At 45.6% G+C, this 13,141-nt stretch overlaps 1 protein-coding gene across 6 annotated transcripts in view; it reads right to left on the bottom strand.

Moving 5' to 3' along the window:
- ahi1 (Abelson helper integration site 1) overlaps positions 1–13,141 on the bottom strand; it is a 301,212-nt gene that overhangs the window by 187,206 nt on the left and 100,865 nt on the right. For all 6 annotated transcript variants that reach the window (XR_013576639.1, XM_078542364.1, XM_078542368.1 and 3 more), the window contains exon 16: positions 11,943–12,073. Coding sequence is in view for 5 of the 6 variants with exons in the window: in XM_078542364.1 (XP_078398490.1) it covers positions 11,943–12,073 (131 nt within the window). In the remaining variant the exon portion in view is untranslated. The remainder of the gene's footprint in view (positions 1–11,942; positions 12,074–13,141) is intronic.

The following is a 13,141-nucleotide window of genomic DNA, read 5'->3' as shown; positions in this document are numbered from 1 at the left end:
CCAGGAAAAGGAGAAGTTGTGGGTCAATACAGCCATCATGGTTGATGTGGTAGTCTGCACTTCTGATGTCTGTCTACCTTTTCTTTCCACCGCATATCCAGGCTACTAGTACCTACTTCACTCTGCCAGGCTTTCCAGGCCTCTCCCCTCTTCTGAATATCTGCTGCTTTTTTTCTCTCATTATTGCCTCCTCACACCATACCTGGCCTGCTGAATGTTTCATTTAATAAAAACGGAATGGCTTATTTATTAAATGTAAACCCATGGCCTGGATGTTATCCCCTATATGGCACAGACATCCCTATTGAGTCTCTGATTCATTGTAAGCGTGCTACAGTATATATTCAACCATTTCCAGGTGGGAAAATGAGACAGTAACCATTATCAGTTTCAATTTCTCTGAATTAAGCTTTTATCATGCCTCATGATCTAAGTTCCCAAAATTCTAACACTTCCTCAATTCTTTCATAGAATAAAATTATCTATTTTGGGATATGATCTATTTTGCTCTTTGATTGACAGTAGCATTCTGCATGTGTCGTGGGTGGGTGGTGTGGCAGGAACCATTTTGAAGATGTGCCTCCACTTGCCTGGATGAATGAGGCTCCAACAACACTCAAGAAATTCAAAATCATCCAGGACAAAGCAGCCTGCTTGATTGGCACCCCATCCACTACCTTCAACGTTCACTCCCTCCACCACCAACGCACAGTGGCAGCAGTGTGTACTATATACAAGTTGCACTGCAGCACACCACGACTCCTTTGGCAGCAGCTTCTAAACAATGTACTCTATCACCTTGAAGGACAAGGGCAGCAGATGCATGGGAATGTAACAACCTGCAAGTTCCACTCCAAGCCACTCACCATTCTGACTTGGAAATATATTGACATTCCATCACTATCAATGGGTCAAAATCCTGGAATCCCTCCCTAACAGCACTGTTGGTGTGCCTACGCCACATGGTCTGCAGCAGATCAAGGCGACAGCCGACCACTGCCTTCTCAAAGGCAATAAGGAATGGGCAATACAAATGCTGGCCGAGCCAGCGATACCCACATTCCATGACAGAATATAAAAAGAACAGGAAATGCTGGAAAAACTCAGCAGGTCTGGCAGCATCTGTGGAAAGAGAAACAGAGTTAATGTTTCACGTCCTTATGGCTCTTCTTCAAAGCTAGAGAAATTTTAAAAATGTTGTCTTCTAAAAGGAGATGATCTAAAGATGGTGCCCTTCTGTATAAACAACACCCTTTCACTCAATCTTTTTCATGTCTAATCCTTTAATTCCAGGGAAAGCACCATGAAACCCAAAGTACAAGGGCACAAAAAGCTTGAAATATTGTTATAGGAATCCAGTTCAATAAGTCAGAAACAAAATACTGCGGATGTTGGAAATCTGAGTTAGAAACAGAAAAACAGAGGTCTGATAAAAGGTCACAGATCTGAAACATGGGGCAAGATTTTCTCATCCTTCCTGTGGCGGAGAATTCAGTGGGAGGCAAAAAGCCGTAAATCTGCCAGCATAAACACAGTTTGCAATTCTCTCAAGGGCAGGCTTATGGTGGGTTGGTTATCCCGTCGACTAGTGGCGTGAACGCCATTTGCATTCATTAACATCTCATGAATGCTCATTAAAACAGCTGCTCACCGGGATCTCGTCACGCCTTCCAATCTTCTGTCATGCCAGCGGGAAATTACATTGGCCTCAAACACATTTGAAAAGGAGTGATGTGCACAAGTCGGACCTCAATTCGCTCGTAACTTTGAGGTGAGCACAACATAGCCTCCCTGCCATAGCACTGCGCGGGTCTTGTTGAAATGAATGCCACACTACTGAGGTTGTAGGGTTGGTCTCCTCCTGCTCTTGGCCTACATTATCCCGAGGGACAGCACTGTGCGATGTTACTCATGCAGGCCTCCACTTTCAGACAGTGACCAGCACTGCAGCCGGGGTTGGGAAGCGCTGGGTCTTCTACTCCCAGTGGCTGAGGCCATTGTCCACAAGGACACCACTGTGCAGTGGTAGTCAGGCAGAACTCCACTTGCAGAAACTAGCACTTCGACCAGGGGTGGGCTGTCAGTCAGACAAGGATGGGGATGACAAACATAAAGGTGGGTAATGCAGAAGGAAGGCTGTGGAAGGGCAAACGTGAGGGGAGCAAGGCAAAGGGAAGGCTGTGGAATAGCTACAAGGGGGAAGGGTGAACACAAGTGGGCCTTTCTGGGGTTGCCCTCTAACTTCTTGTTGCCACAAGAGTGAACAGGAGTTTGCTTAGAGAGAAAGGAGGAAGGCCCCCTTGGGATGAAAGCCACTGAAAGCCAATGGCTTCATTAGTGCTGTTAAAGAGGTACACGAACTCTGTGGCTTCATATCAGTCGCTGCATCTCAAGAGTAACACAGAAATCTAGAATTTGGGAATGCAGGCAATAGTGAAGGAGGCACAGTTGTATCATATATCGCATTCTATCAATGAAGGCCTATCACGTGTTCACCAGGGTTGACATTCCCAACGGGCCAAAGGGCATCGACTCATTGGTCATTAATGTCAGAGATTGGAGCACAGAGCTAGGTCGGGTCACTCATCTCAATTAAACTTTAGCATTCTACGCAGGGCTCAAGATATTACATATCTGCGATGCCATCTTGGTCGCCTCAGTATGTGTGCTAGTGTCTCAGGGATAAGGCGTCATCAGCCACCATGCAGTTAGGGCAGGAAAACTATGGACCATTACAGTTTCCAAACATTTTATCTTCTGAGTTTCATTTTCTTTCCCTTTCAATCATTAATGTCTTCAACGTTTCCTTTCAGAGAGAAGGCAAAAGCACATATGGATCCAGGGCTCAATGCTGCCTTTGTCAGGGTCCTAATGCAATGGAGGAGGTGGAGGAGAGAGACCCGACTCAGCGCTCAGCTCCACCTGAGGGACGCAGTCAAGGGGAGCCACAGCATCAACAGGAGGGTCAGGAGGAGAGACCCAGACAATGGAGGCAAATCGCCAGACCTAGGGTTTATCATTGAGAGTCTAATATTTACAAATGAGTGAGAGGCAATGCTATGCATGCCTGCATTTGTCCCGAGCTCTGGTACATCATACATGCCACAATCTTTGTGAAGGCCTTATGCCACGTGGAGTTGGAGGATATCTCCTGCCAGTGGCTTTGAAGGTGACCACAGTGCTCAATTTCTTTGTCTCTGAGTTTTTCCAGGGATCAACAGGGGACCTGTGCAGCATCTCTGAGTCTGCAACACATCGATGCAAAAAGGTCACAGATGCCCTTACAGGAAGGCCCATCATTGTCAGGTTTGCTCTGGATGAAGATAGTCAGGCTGCAAGATTTACTGGCTTCGCCGCCAACTCTGGCTTCCCAAGAGTGCAGAGTGCAATAGACTGCACCCATGTGACTATACAGGCTCCATGGCAGCAGGCCCTAATGTTTATAAACCACAAGGGCTATCATTCCAGCAATGTGAGATCATCGGATGCAGATATTGCACATTTGCGCTTGGTACCCTGGGAGTTGCCATGACTCTTACATCCTGAGTCACTCCCAGGTGTCTGAGATTTTCGAGGGGCCATTACGTCTGCAGGGATGGCTGCTTGGGGATAAGGGGTACCCACTGAAACACTGGCTGATGACACCAGTGATTTACCCTCAGAGTTGTTCCCAGGAGAGGTACAATGCTGCTCACAGCTCCCCACACTCCCTTAAAGAGCAGACCATAGGGCTTCTGAAAATGCGCTTCAGATGCTTGGACTGCTCAGGTGGCTCACTCCAATACACTCCCAACAGGGTTTTCCGCATCATCGCAGTGTGTTGCGTTCTTCACAATCTGGCTATGCAAAGAGGCGAACCAATTCCAAAGGGTGAACTGGTGGAGGATGAAAGATCAAGAGTATGAAGATCCAGAGGCCCAGGAACCTCAGGAGGCTGTTGAGGGTCAGTATGAGCGCAATCACACCATGGAGGAAGGGAGAAGTAGGAGGCGTGCCATTGATACTTTAATTACTGACAGGTTCCAGGAAGAGTAAAGTTAAGTGAGGGGATATGGCCATATCTCTCCTAGCCCTCAATGTCATTCCCTTTGATCTCAGGGACGTCCAACCACTCGCAGGGCCCTGCTCTGACTCCTGCAGGAGATGGTGCGCCTGGAGGGAGGTCAAGGTGCCTCGTCCCCATGGTGCCTACGTCCTGATGGTGCCCACCAGGGTGTGGGGCCATGGATTGCAGGACCGAGAGCCATGGCGGTCGCCAGCCTTCTCATGGTGATCGAGGCACTCGCATATCGGAGCCACAACATCAGGCAAAACGCGGAAGGACTCCTCCATTGTTCGCTCTAGTCTGCTGAGTGACTGTCAAATCTCTGTCTGATGTTCCGCTGCGTTTCATTGCATCTCCAGCGTAGATTTGGAAGCCGCTTCCAAAGGCTCATCATCTGACTAGGACTGAGCGAGTCTCCAGCAGCCCTCCAAGTGCCAGAGACCTGGGCTGTCCTTGCCTCCAACTGCTGTGGGGATGTGTCAGTGAGGTGTTCCCCAGAAAGTGAGTCTGAGCTGAATCTATAGCTGTGCCCCACCGATGTGTCTCTCTCTGAACTGGTGGAGGATTCATTTGAGCGCTGTGATGGTTCTTCCACAGCTTCCTCTTCAAATGTAGTCTGGGGGCTCGGATTGATGCTCTGCTGGCTTGTGGGCCTCGATCTGCCAGTGACTAGAAAATAAAAAAAGTGTTTCAGTTGATGAGCATCAGCTATATAAGACTGCATGTGAGTCACTATGATTGCCAGGATTCGATGAAGTGAGAGAGCTGTGATCCATACTAGGTTGCTGGGAGAGGCCGATCTCCCATTCCCCAAAGTACCGATGCCTGTTCTCCCCAGCCAGCTCGGCTACAGCCTCCTTGAACTCAGCAATGACAATGATGTGAGCTGCTCCTCCCCGGTCTGCAATGTTTCACACTACTTGGGCTGAATTTTCCCCCCGTCTGGGGGGGCCCGCGTCCGATCAGCACCCCCGATCGGAGTTGCGCCACCATTTTACGCGGACGGGCCAATTATCCCAAGAAATCCCAAAGTCGAGAGTGCGCTCTTTCGCGCTTGCGCACGAAAGAGCGCACTCATCTCCCTGAGGCTAAGTGCTGCCTCAGGGAGATTGGCTGTACATGTAAAAAGGGACAAAAATAGACATATAAAATTTCCCTTACATGTGACATTGTCACATGAGGGAACATGAGTTGGGACATGTCCATAATTTTTACAAAATATTTATTAAAATTTTTTAAAGCCTACATGAAACCTCATCCCGCCCGTGGATGAGGTTTCATGTTTTTTCTAGTTCCCGCCGGGGCTCCTGGCCTGCCCGCCAACCTTAAGGTTGGACGGGCAGGTCCTTTAATTACTTAATTGACCCTGTCAATGGCCTCAATTGGCCATTGACAGGTTGGTGGGTGCACAGCTGATTTGGCAGCACTCCCGCCTTCATGAAAATTTAAATTGGGCGCGGTGACGTCGGGAGTTCCCCCCAACGTCACCGCGCATCATTTTACACGTCGACGAGTGGGCCCCGCTTGCTGACTCGTAAAATTCTGCCCCTTGTGTTCCAGCTTGGCCCAAATGTGGGGGAGGCGGTGGTGTAGTGATATTGCCGCTGGACTCGTAATCCAGAGACCCAAGGTAATGTGCTAGGACCCAGGTTTGAATCCCACCAGATAGTGGAATTTGAATTAATTGAATTCGCCAGAGCCACTCAGCTCCTGACCATTACAGCCTTGGTTCAAACATGGACAAAAGAGCTGAACTCCCGAGGTGAGGTGAGAGTGACTGCCCTTGACATCAAGGCAGCATTCAACTGAGTGTGGCATCAAGGAGCCCTAGCAAAACTGGAGTCAATGGGAATCAGGGGGAAAACTTTCCGCTGGCTGGAGTCATACCTAGCACAAAGGAAGATGGTTGTGGTTGTTGGAAGTCAATCATCTCAGTCCCAGGATATCACTGTAGGAGTTCCTTAGGGTAGTGTCCTAGGCCCAACCATCTTCAGCTGCTTCATCAATGACCTTCCTTCCATCATAAGGTCAGAAGTGGGGATGTTCGCTGATGATTACACAATGTTCAGCACCATTCATGACTCCTCAGGTACTGAAGCAGTCCATGTCCAAATGTAGCATGACCTGGACAATATCCAGGCTTGGGTTGACAAGTGGCAAGTAACATTCACACCACACAAGTGCCAGGTAATGACCATCTCCAACAGGAGAGAATCTAACCATCGCCCTTTACATTCAATGGCATTGCCAGCATCGAAACCGACACTATTAACATCCTGGGGGTTACCATTGACCAGAAACTGAACTGGACTAGCCATATAAATACTGTGGCTACAAGAGCAGGTCAGAGGCTAGGAATCCTGTGGCGAGTAACTCACCTCCTAACTCCCTAAAGCCTGTCCATCATCTACAAGGCACAAGTCAGGAGTGTGATGGAATACTCTCCACTTACCTGCATGAGTGCAGCTCCAACAACACCCAAGAAGCTTGACACCATGCAGGCCCCTTGATTAGTACCCAACCTACAAACACTCACTCCCTCCACCACCAACGCACAGTGGTAGCTGTGTGTACCATCTACATGATGCACTGCAGGAACTCACCAAGCCTCCCTGGATAGCACCTTCCAAACCTCCGAACACTACCATCTCGAAAGACACGGGCAGCAGATACACGGATCATCACCAACTGGAAGTTCCCCTCGAAGCCACTCAACATCCTGTCTTGGAAATATATCGCCATTCCTTCAACGCTGTTAGATCAAAATCCTGGAATTCCCTCCCTAACCGTACTGTGGGTGTACCAACAACAGATGGACTGCCGTGGTTCAAGAAGGTAGCTCACCACCATCTTCTCAAGAGTTGAGCAATAAATTTGGCCTAGCCAACGATGCCCACATCCCATGAATGAATTAAAAAAAAGGCATGTGACAAGATGGAATGGAGCAGAGGTTGGGTAAGATGCTTGTTCCCAGAAGGGCCAGAGGATGGAGTGTGAACAACATGATAGATGGGGTGGCATTGATGTGAAAGTCTGTGTGAGAGGTTGTGTTGTATTTGTACCCAACTAATGGTTGGGAGAGATCCCTGAAGAGAGTTGCCGTTTGAGTGCATGATGCCATGTTGAGAGTTTGACATTGGAGGGAATTGTAGAATGACTTACCCTGGCAGAGTGGATGAGATCATTCATCCTCTTCCTACACTGGATGGCATTTTGGGCATGGTGGCAGCTGCACTGACCTGCTCTGTGACAGCCTCCCATGCCAGAGACCTGAGGCTGCTGTGCTTCCTGGAGCCATCCCTGGGATACAGGGCATTCCTGTGTGCCCGCACTCCTCTGATCAAGGCCTGGAGGGTCTGGGGGGGTGAAGAGGGGTGCTGCCTCCTTGAGGCTTTTGGCCTTTTTGTGGCTGAAAGACATCTTTGCACGTGTCCTGAAGACAGGTAGGCTGGAGAGAGAGAGAGAGATGTATGTGTTGGGTTGGCGTTTAAATATGGCGCACGGACCTTCGACCCCGCCAGCTGACGGTGCGCAGACAAATCAGTTCCTGCCCCACCAGGTGATTCGGCCTATTCTCACCTGTGCATAATTAATGAGCTGCCAAGCACAGAATCGGGTGCGAGATCCTCCCATTCTGGCCAGCAAGGGGGCACCGCTGAAACCACTCACCATTGCACTTAGTCTCATAAAAGAAAAATTCCACCCATTAACTGTTTTCTCTCCAAAGATGCTGCCTAACCTGCTGACTATTTCCAGTATTTTCTGTTTTTATTCCAGCCCAACACATCAGCAAAGTTGTCCAGATATTTAGGTTATGTTTTCTCAAGGACCATGTTTTCATATCTGTTATTTTGGGTTGCCAAGATCAAGATAAAAAGAACTTAGTGTTTTTTGTCTCACAAATGTCCTCCACGTTTTGAGGCACTGCATGAGGCCAAACATTTTTAAGAATGTGACATCATTCCAAGAAACACTAGGAAACATATTTGACTATCCAGTTTAATGATCTCTCCTTAGCAGCACATTTGCCTAATGCTTTGGGATCCCGTTACCTTTTAGTGGGATTCTGCATCTCATACAAGTTCCTGCCAAAGCCACACATTATCTGGACTTGGAAATATATTCCTTCTCCTTCATCCTCATTGAGTGAAACTCACTACCCAACAACATTGTGGGAATATCTTCACCACATGGAGTGCAGCAGTTTATGATAGCGGTTCACCACCTTCCAGCGCAATTTTTTATTCATTCAAGAGATGTGGGCTTCACCGGCTAGGAGAGCATTTATTGCTCACCCCCAATTGCCCTTGAGAAGGTGGTGGTGAGCTGCCTTCTTGAACCGCTGCAGTCCATGCGGTGTTGGTACAACCTTAGTGCTAATAGAGAGGGAGTTCCAGGATTTTGACCCAGCAACAGTGAAAGAAAGGCAATATATTTCTAAGTCAGGATGACGAGTGGCTTTGAGTGGAATTTCCATGGGGTGGTGTTCCCATATATCTGCTGCCCTTGTCCATTTAAATGGTAGTGGTCATGGGTTTGGAAGGTGCTGTCTAAGGAGTCTTGTTGAGTTTCCGCACTGCATCTTGTAGATGGTACAACTGTTGCTATTGTGTGTTGGTGGTGGAGGGAGTGAATGTTTGTGGATGGAGTGCCAATCAAGCGGGCTGCTTTGTCCTGGATGGTGTCAAGCTTCTTGAGTGTTATTGGAACTGCACTCATTCAGGAAAGGGGAGGGTATTCCATCACTCTCCTGACTTGTACCTTGTAGATGGTGGACAGGCTTTGGGGAGTCAGGAGGTGAGTTACTCACCTCAGGATTCCTAGCCTCTGACCTGCTCTTGCAGCCACAGTATTTATATGGCTAGTCCAGTTTAGTTTCTGGTCAATGGTAACCCCCAGGATGTTGATGGTAAGCATCAAGGGACAATGGTTAGATTCTCTCTTGTTCGGGGTGCTTATTGCCTGGCACTTGGGTAGTATGAATGTTACTTGCCACTTGTCAGCCCAAGGGAAGGGCAAAATATGCTGACTGTGCCAGCAATCCCCACATCCCAAGTACGAATAAAAATAAAGAGATGAAGAACACATCACTAGAGTACAGCACTAATCCTCCTCCTGAAGTTTCATAGAGTCATGTGAAAGGAGCTCCCAGAACATTCTAGAATAACTCCATCAACTTGGTAAAGATTAAGTGAATGTCTGAACATTTGTTACCTATATATGCCTTCAGTGTGTTGTAAACCGAAGGAGGAATGGACAGATTTATCAGAAATTGAATGGATTACCCAACTGAATTTGATATGCTTTTTAAAGGCTTATGGTTTTAGAGCCACTAATTCTACTTTTACAGGGATTCTGGGATTTTTATTCAGTGTTTAGGAGATGACCTTCAAGATTCTCATCTTTTTTCATTGCTTGGATCCAATGTAATTACAGTTGCCTTCAACTGACCTATTGTCTCATTCAGCTTTATGGAGCTCTTACACCCTGCATGGAAAACTTGTAGTATCTAGCCTAAATCTGGAAAATGATCCTCAACTTCTGTGTCCTTTACCCCTTCACCATGCCACTACCCATACCCCTTCCTACCAATCCTCTCTTCCATCATGGTCCCTACCTCTTTCCCTTTGAATTACCTGTCGAACTCTTTATGCACCTGCTCCTCTTTCACCATTCTTAACTCACACTTAAGCCTCTATCCACTGCCACTTGATTTCACCCCCAGCTACCTTCCATTCTCAACTGTTTCGTTAAAAGACACTGTTTACTTTCAAAATGCAATCTTAAAAAAATATTTGCAAGGATGTAGTGCTTTTGATCTCTGATATCCCAAAGATCTTTACAGTCAATTAAGTACTTATTGAAATCTACTCACTGGTGTAATGTGGGGTAACACGGTTAATAATTTGAGCACAGTAAGGTCCCAAAAGCAACAAGATAAATGACCAGTTAATCTGCTTTGATGATGTAGGTTGAGGAATAAATATTGGCAGGGTACCAGGAAGACTCCTCAGCTCTTCTTTAAGAAGTGCCACAGGATCTTCAACATCCACATGAAAAGGCAGATCTCAATTTAACATCCAATTTAAAAGACACCACTTCCAACAGTGCAACATTTCCACTGAAGTGCCAGTCTGAATTTTAGGTTCATATTGCTAGAGCATCTTTTAAAAAGGAAATCAAATTAGAATGAGGAATTCTAAAAAAAAACTTTCAGCTTTACAGCCTATGAAGTACTTTTGAAGTGTAGTCACTGTTGTCATGTAGGAAATGCGGCAACCTATTTGTACACAGCAAGCTCCCACAAATAGCAATGTGAAAATGGACAGATTTGTTTTTATGACGTTGATTTGAGGGATAAATATTGGATAGGACATTAGGGATAACCCACCTACTCTTCTTCCAAATAACAACATGAGATCTTTTGCAAACACCCAAGAGGGAAGACAGGGCCTCAGTTTAGTGCCTCACCAGAAAGACAGGACCTCCAACAGTGCAGCATTCCCTCAGTACTACACTAGAGTGTCAGTCTAGATTTTTGTGCTCAAGGTCTGGAACATCAACTTGAACCCACAACCTTCTGAGTCAAAGTCTAGAGCGTTACCATCTGAACCATCGTGGACACTGAGTACCTTACCTCTAATTTGTGTCCATCTCACTGGCTCCCTCTCCTCCTAAATCAGATAAAGGGAGACAGTGATGTAGTGGCAATGTCACTGGACTGGTAATCCAGAGACCAAGACTAATGCTCTGGGGACATGGGTTCAGATCTTACCATGGCAGCTGGTGGAATTTAAATTTATGAATCTATCATCGAATGTGGTAAAAATACATCTGGTTCACTAATGTCCATTATGGAAGGAAGTCTGTCATCCTTGCCTGGTCTGGCCTACATGTGACTCCAGATCCACAGCAATGTGGTTGACTCTTAAATGACCCCTGAAATGGCCTAGTAAGCCACTCAGTACAAGGGCAATTAGGGAGGGCAACGCTCACGTCCCAACAAAGAATAAAAAAAAACAGGAGAAGAAAATCTGTCTCATATATAAGTAACTAGCATTGATGCTTCTAAATCAACAATACACTGCTGAGACAATTAGTTTAACTCAACTCAGACTCCTCTGAAAACTTCTGATAACATTGTGAAGCAAGTATTTCTCAGTTAAATTCATTTTTAAAAGAATTTTTAGAACATAAAACACTGACATTCTCTATCACAAAGTTTCATCAAGATTTTTCTTGTTTTTCATCAATATTTCATATTTCATCAATAGAGCTAACTGAATGGAACTGATGCATCCTGCGCAATTAGGTACATTGTACAGGTTCAGAATGGACAGTCCAAATTTAGCTCATGGAATCACAGAGAAAAAATATCATCCAATGCTAGGCTTTTAGGAGAGACTGTGGCATTCAAGTAAAAACTTAAATGAAGCCATAAAAGCTAATTCAATTGATTAATTTAATTATAGTATTGCAAAATATGTAAAATAAAGTGATCAAATCCTTATTTCGATATTAGGAATTTTAGTTATTAAAAAAACTGAGCTGAAAAAAAGAAGCATTTTTAAGCAGTTAATGGTAATTTGTGGCAAGATATCACAATAGCAGTTACATGTTTATATGGGCAAAACTCTTACAAATGTGGGTAAAGGAATTTATAATAGGAAAAGCTTGATACAAAAAGTGCGACCAAAGCATGATGTCAGGAGTTTGTGCAGACAGGAAACAATCAGAAGGGAGATGTTTTAATAATATAAATACCTGTTGTGATATGGCACTTTCATGGTGTTATTCTAACACAATGAACCAATCTCATGCTCTGTGCAGATAATCTCTATCGGACCAGCCTAATCAATCCCAAAATAAAATGATGGTAGCAACAGCTGAAACATACCTGTCTCTGAATTCCAAACATAACATATTCCATCTTCACTGCCAGAAAAAAGAAAAGTCCCACATGGCGTGAATGTACTGTACAGCTGTTCACGGTAATTTGTAGCCCCTGTATACTTCTTCGCAGCTAATCTAGAAAATAAGTACATTAAAACATGAGGACTCCTAAAAGTATAATTGGGAATAGCTTATTATTATATTTTTCAACAGTATTATACTCAGACTGTATCGCCTACCTTTATAAATTCTTGCCTCAGTTGCACTGCTGTAGGAAAAATCACCACATAGTTTTTTCACACCTTGATCTTGGTGATTAGTTCATAAGTAGGAACAGGTTCCCACTCAAGAGTGATGAAAAGAGATACTGTTATAACACAGCAGTTGGTGAAGACAGTCATTTAAAATCCCAGAGGGAAACTTTAAACAACTGTCATAACCTATACTTTCAATTGGTATGTTTGAGATGCAACTCTGAATTCAGAAATTAAACCACCAAGCCTCCAGAGGTTTTATTATATAAACATTTATTAATTTTAGTAAGAAATTAAACACATACACAGGATCTCACAATGCAGAAGAGGCCCTTCCGCCCATCGAGTCTGCACCGACACGTGAGAAACACCTGACCTACCTACCTCATCCCATTTACCAGCACTTGGCCCATAGCCTTGAATGTTATGATGTGCCAAGTGCTCATCCAGGTACTTTTTAAAGGATGTGAGGCAACCCGCCTCCACCACCCTCCCAGGCAGCGCATTCCAGACCATCACCACCCTCTGGCTAAAAAGGTTTTTCCTCACATCCCCCCCTAAACCTCCTGCCCCTCACCTTGAACTTATGCCCCCTCGTGACTGACCCCTTCAACTAAAGGGTGCAGCTGCTCCCTATCCATGCCCCTCATAATCTTGTACACCTCGATCAGGTCGCCCCTCAGTCTTCTCTGCTCCAACAAAAACAACCCAAGTCTAACCAACCTCTCTTCAAAACTTAAATGTTTCATCCCAGGCAACATCTTGGTGAATCTCCTCTGCACCCCCTCCAGTGCAATCACATCCTTCCTATAATGTGGCGATCAGAACTGCACACAATACTCCAGCTGTGACCTCACCAAGGTTTTATACAACTCCAACATGACCTCCCTACTTTTGTAATCTATGCCTCGATTGATAAAGGCAAGTGACCCATACACCTTTTTCATCA

The sequence above is a fragment of the Cetorhinus maximus genome, chromosome 5, assembly GCF_964194155.1.
Source record: "Cetorhinus maximus chromosome 5, sCetMax3.hap1.1, whole genome shotgun sequence".
Classification (NCBI taxonomy): domain Eukaryota; kingdom Metazoa; phylum Chordata; class Chondrichthyes; order Lamniformes; family Cetorhinidae; genus Cetorhinus; species Cetorhinus maximus.
This window is presented reverse-complemented; position numbering and strand designations above follow the sequence as displayed.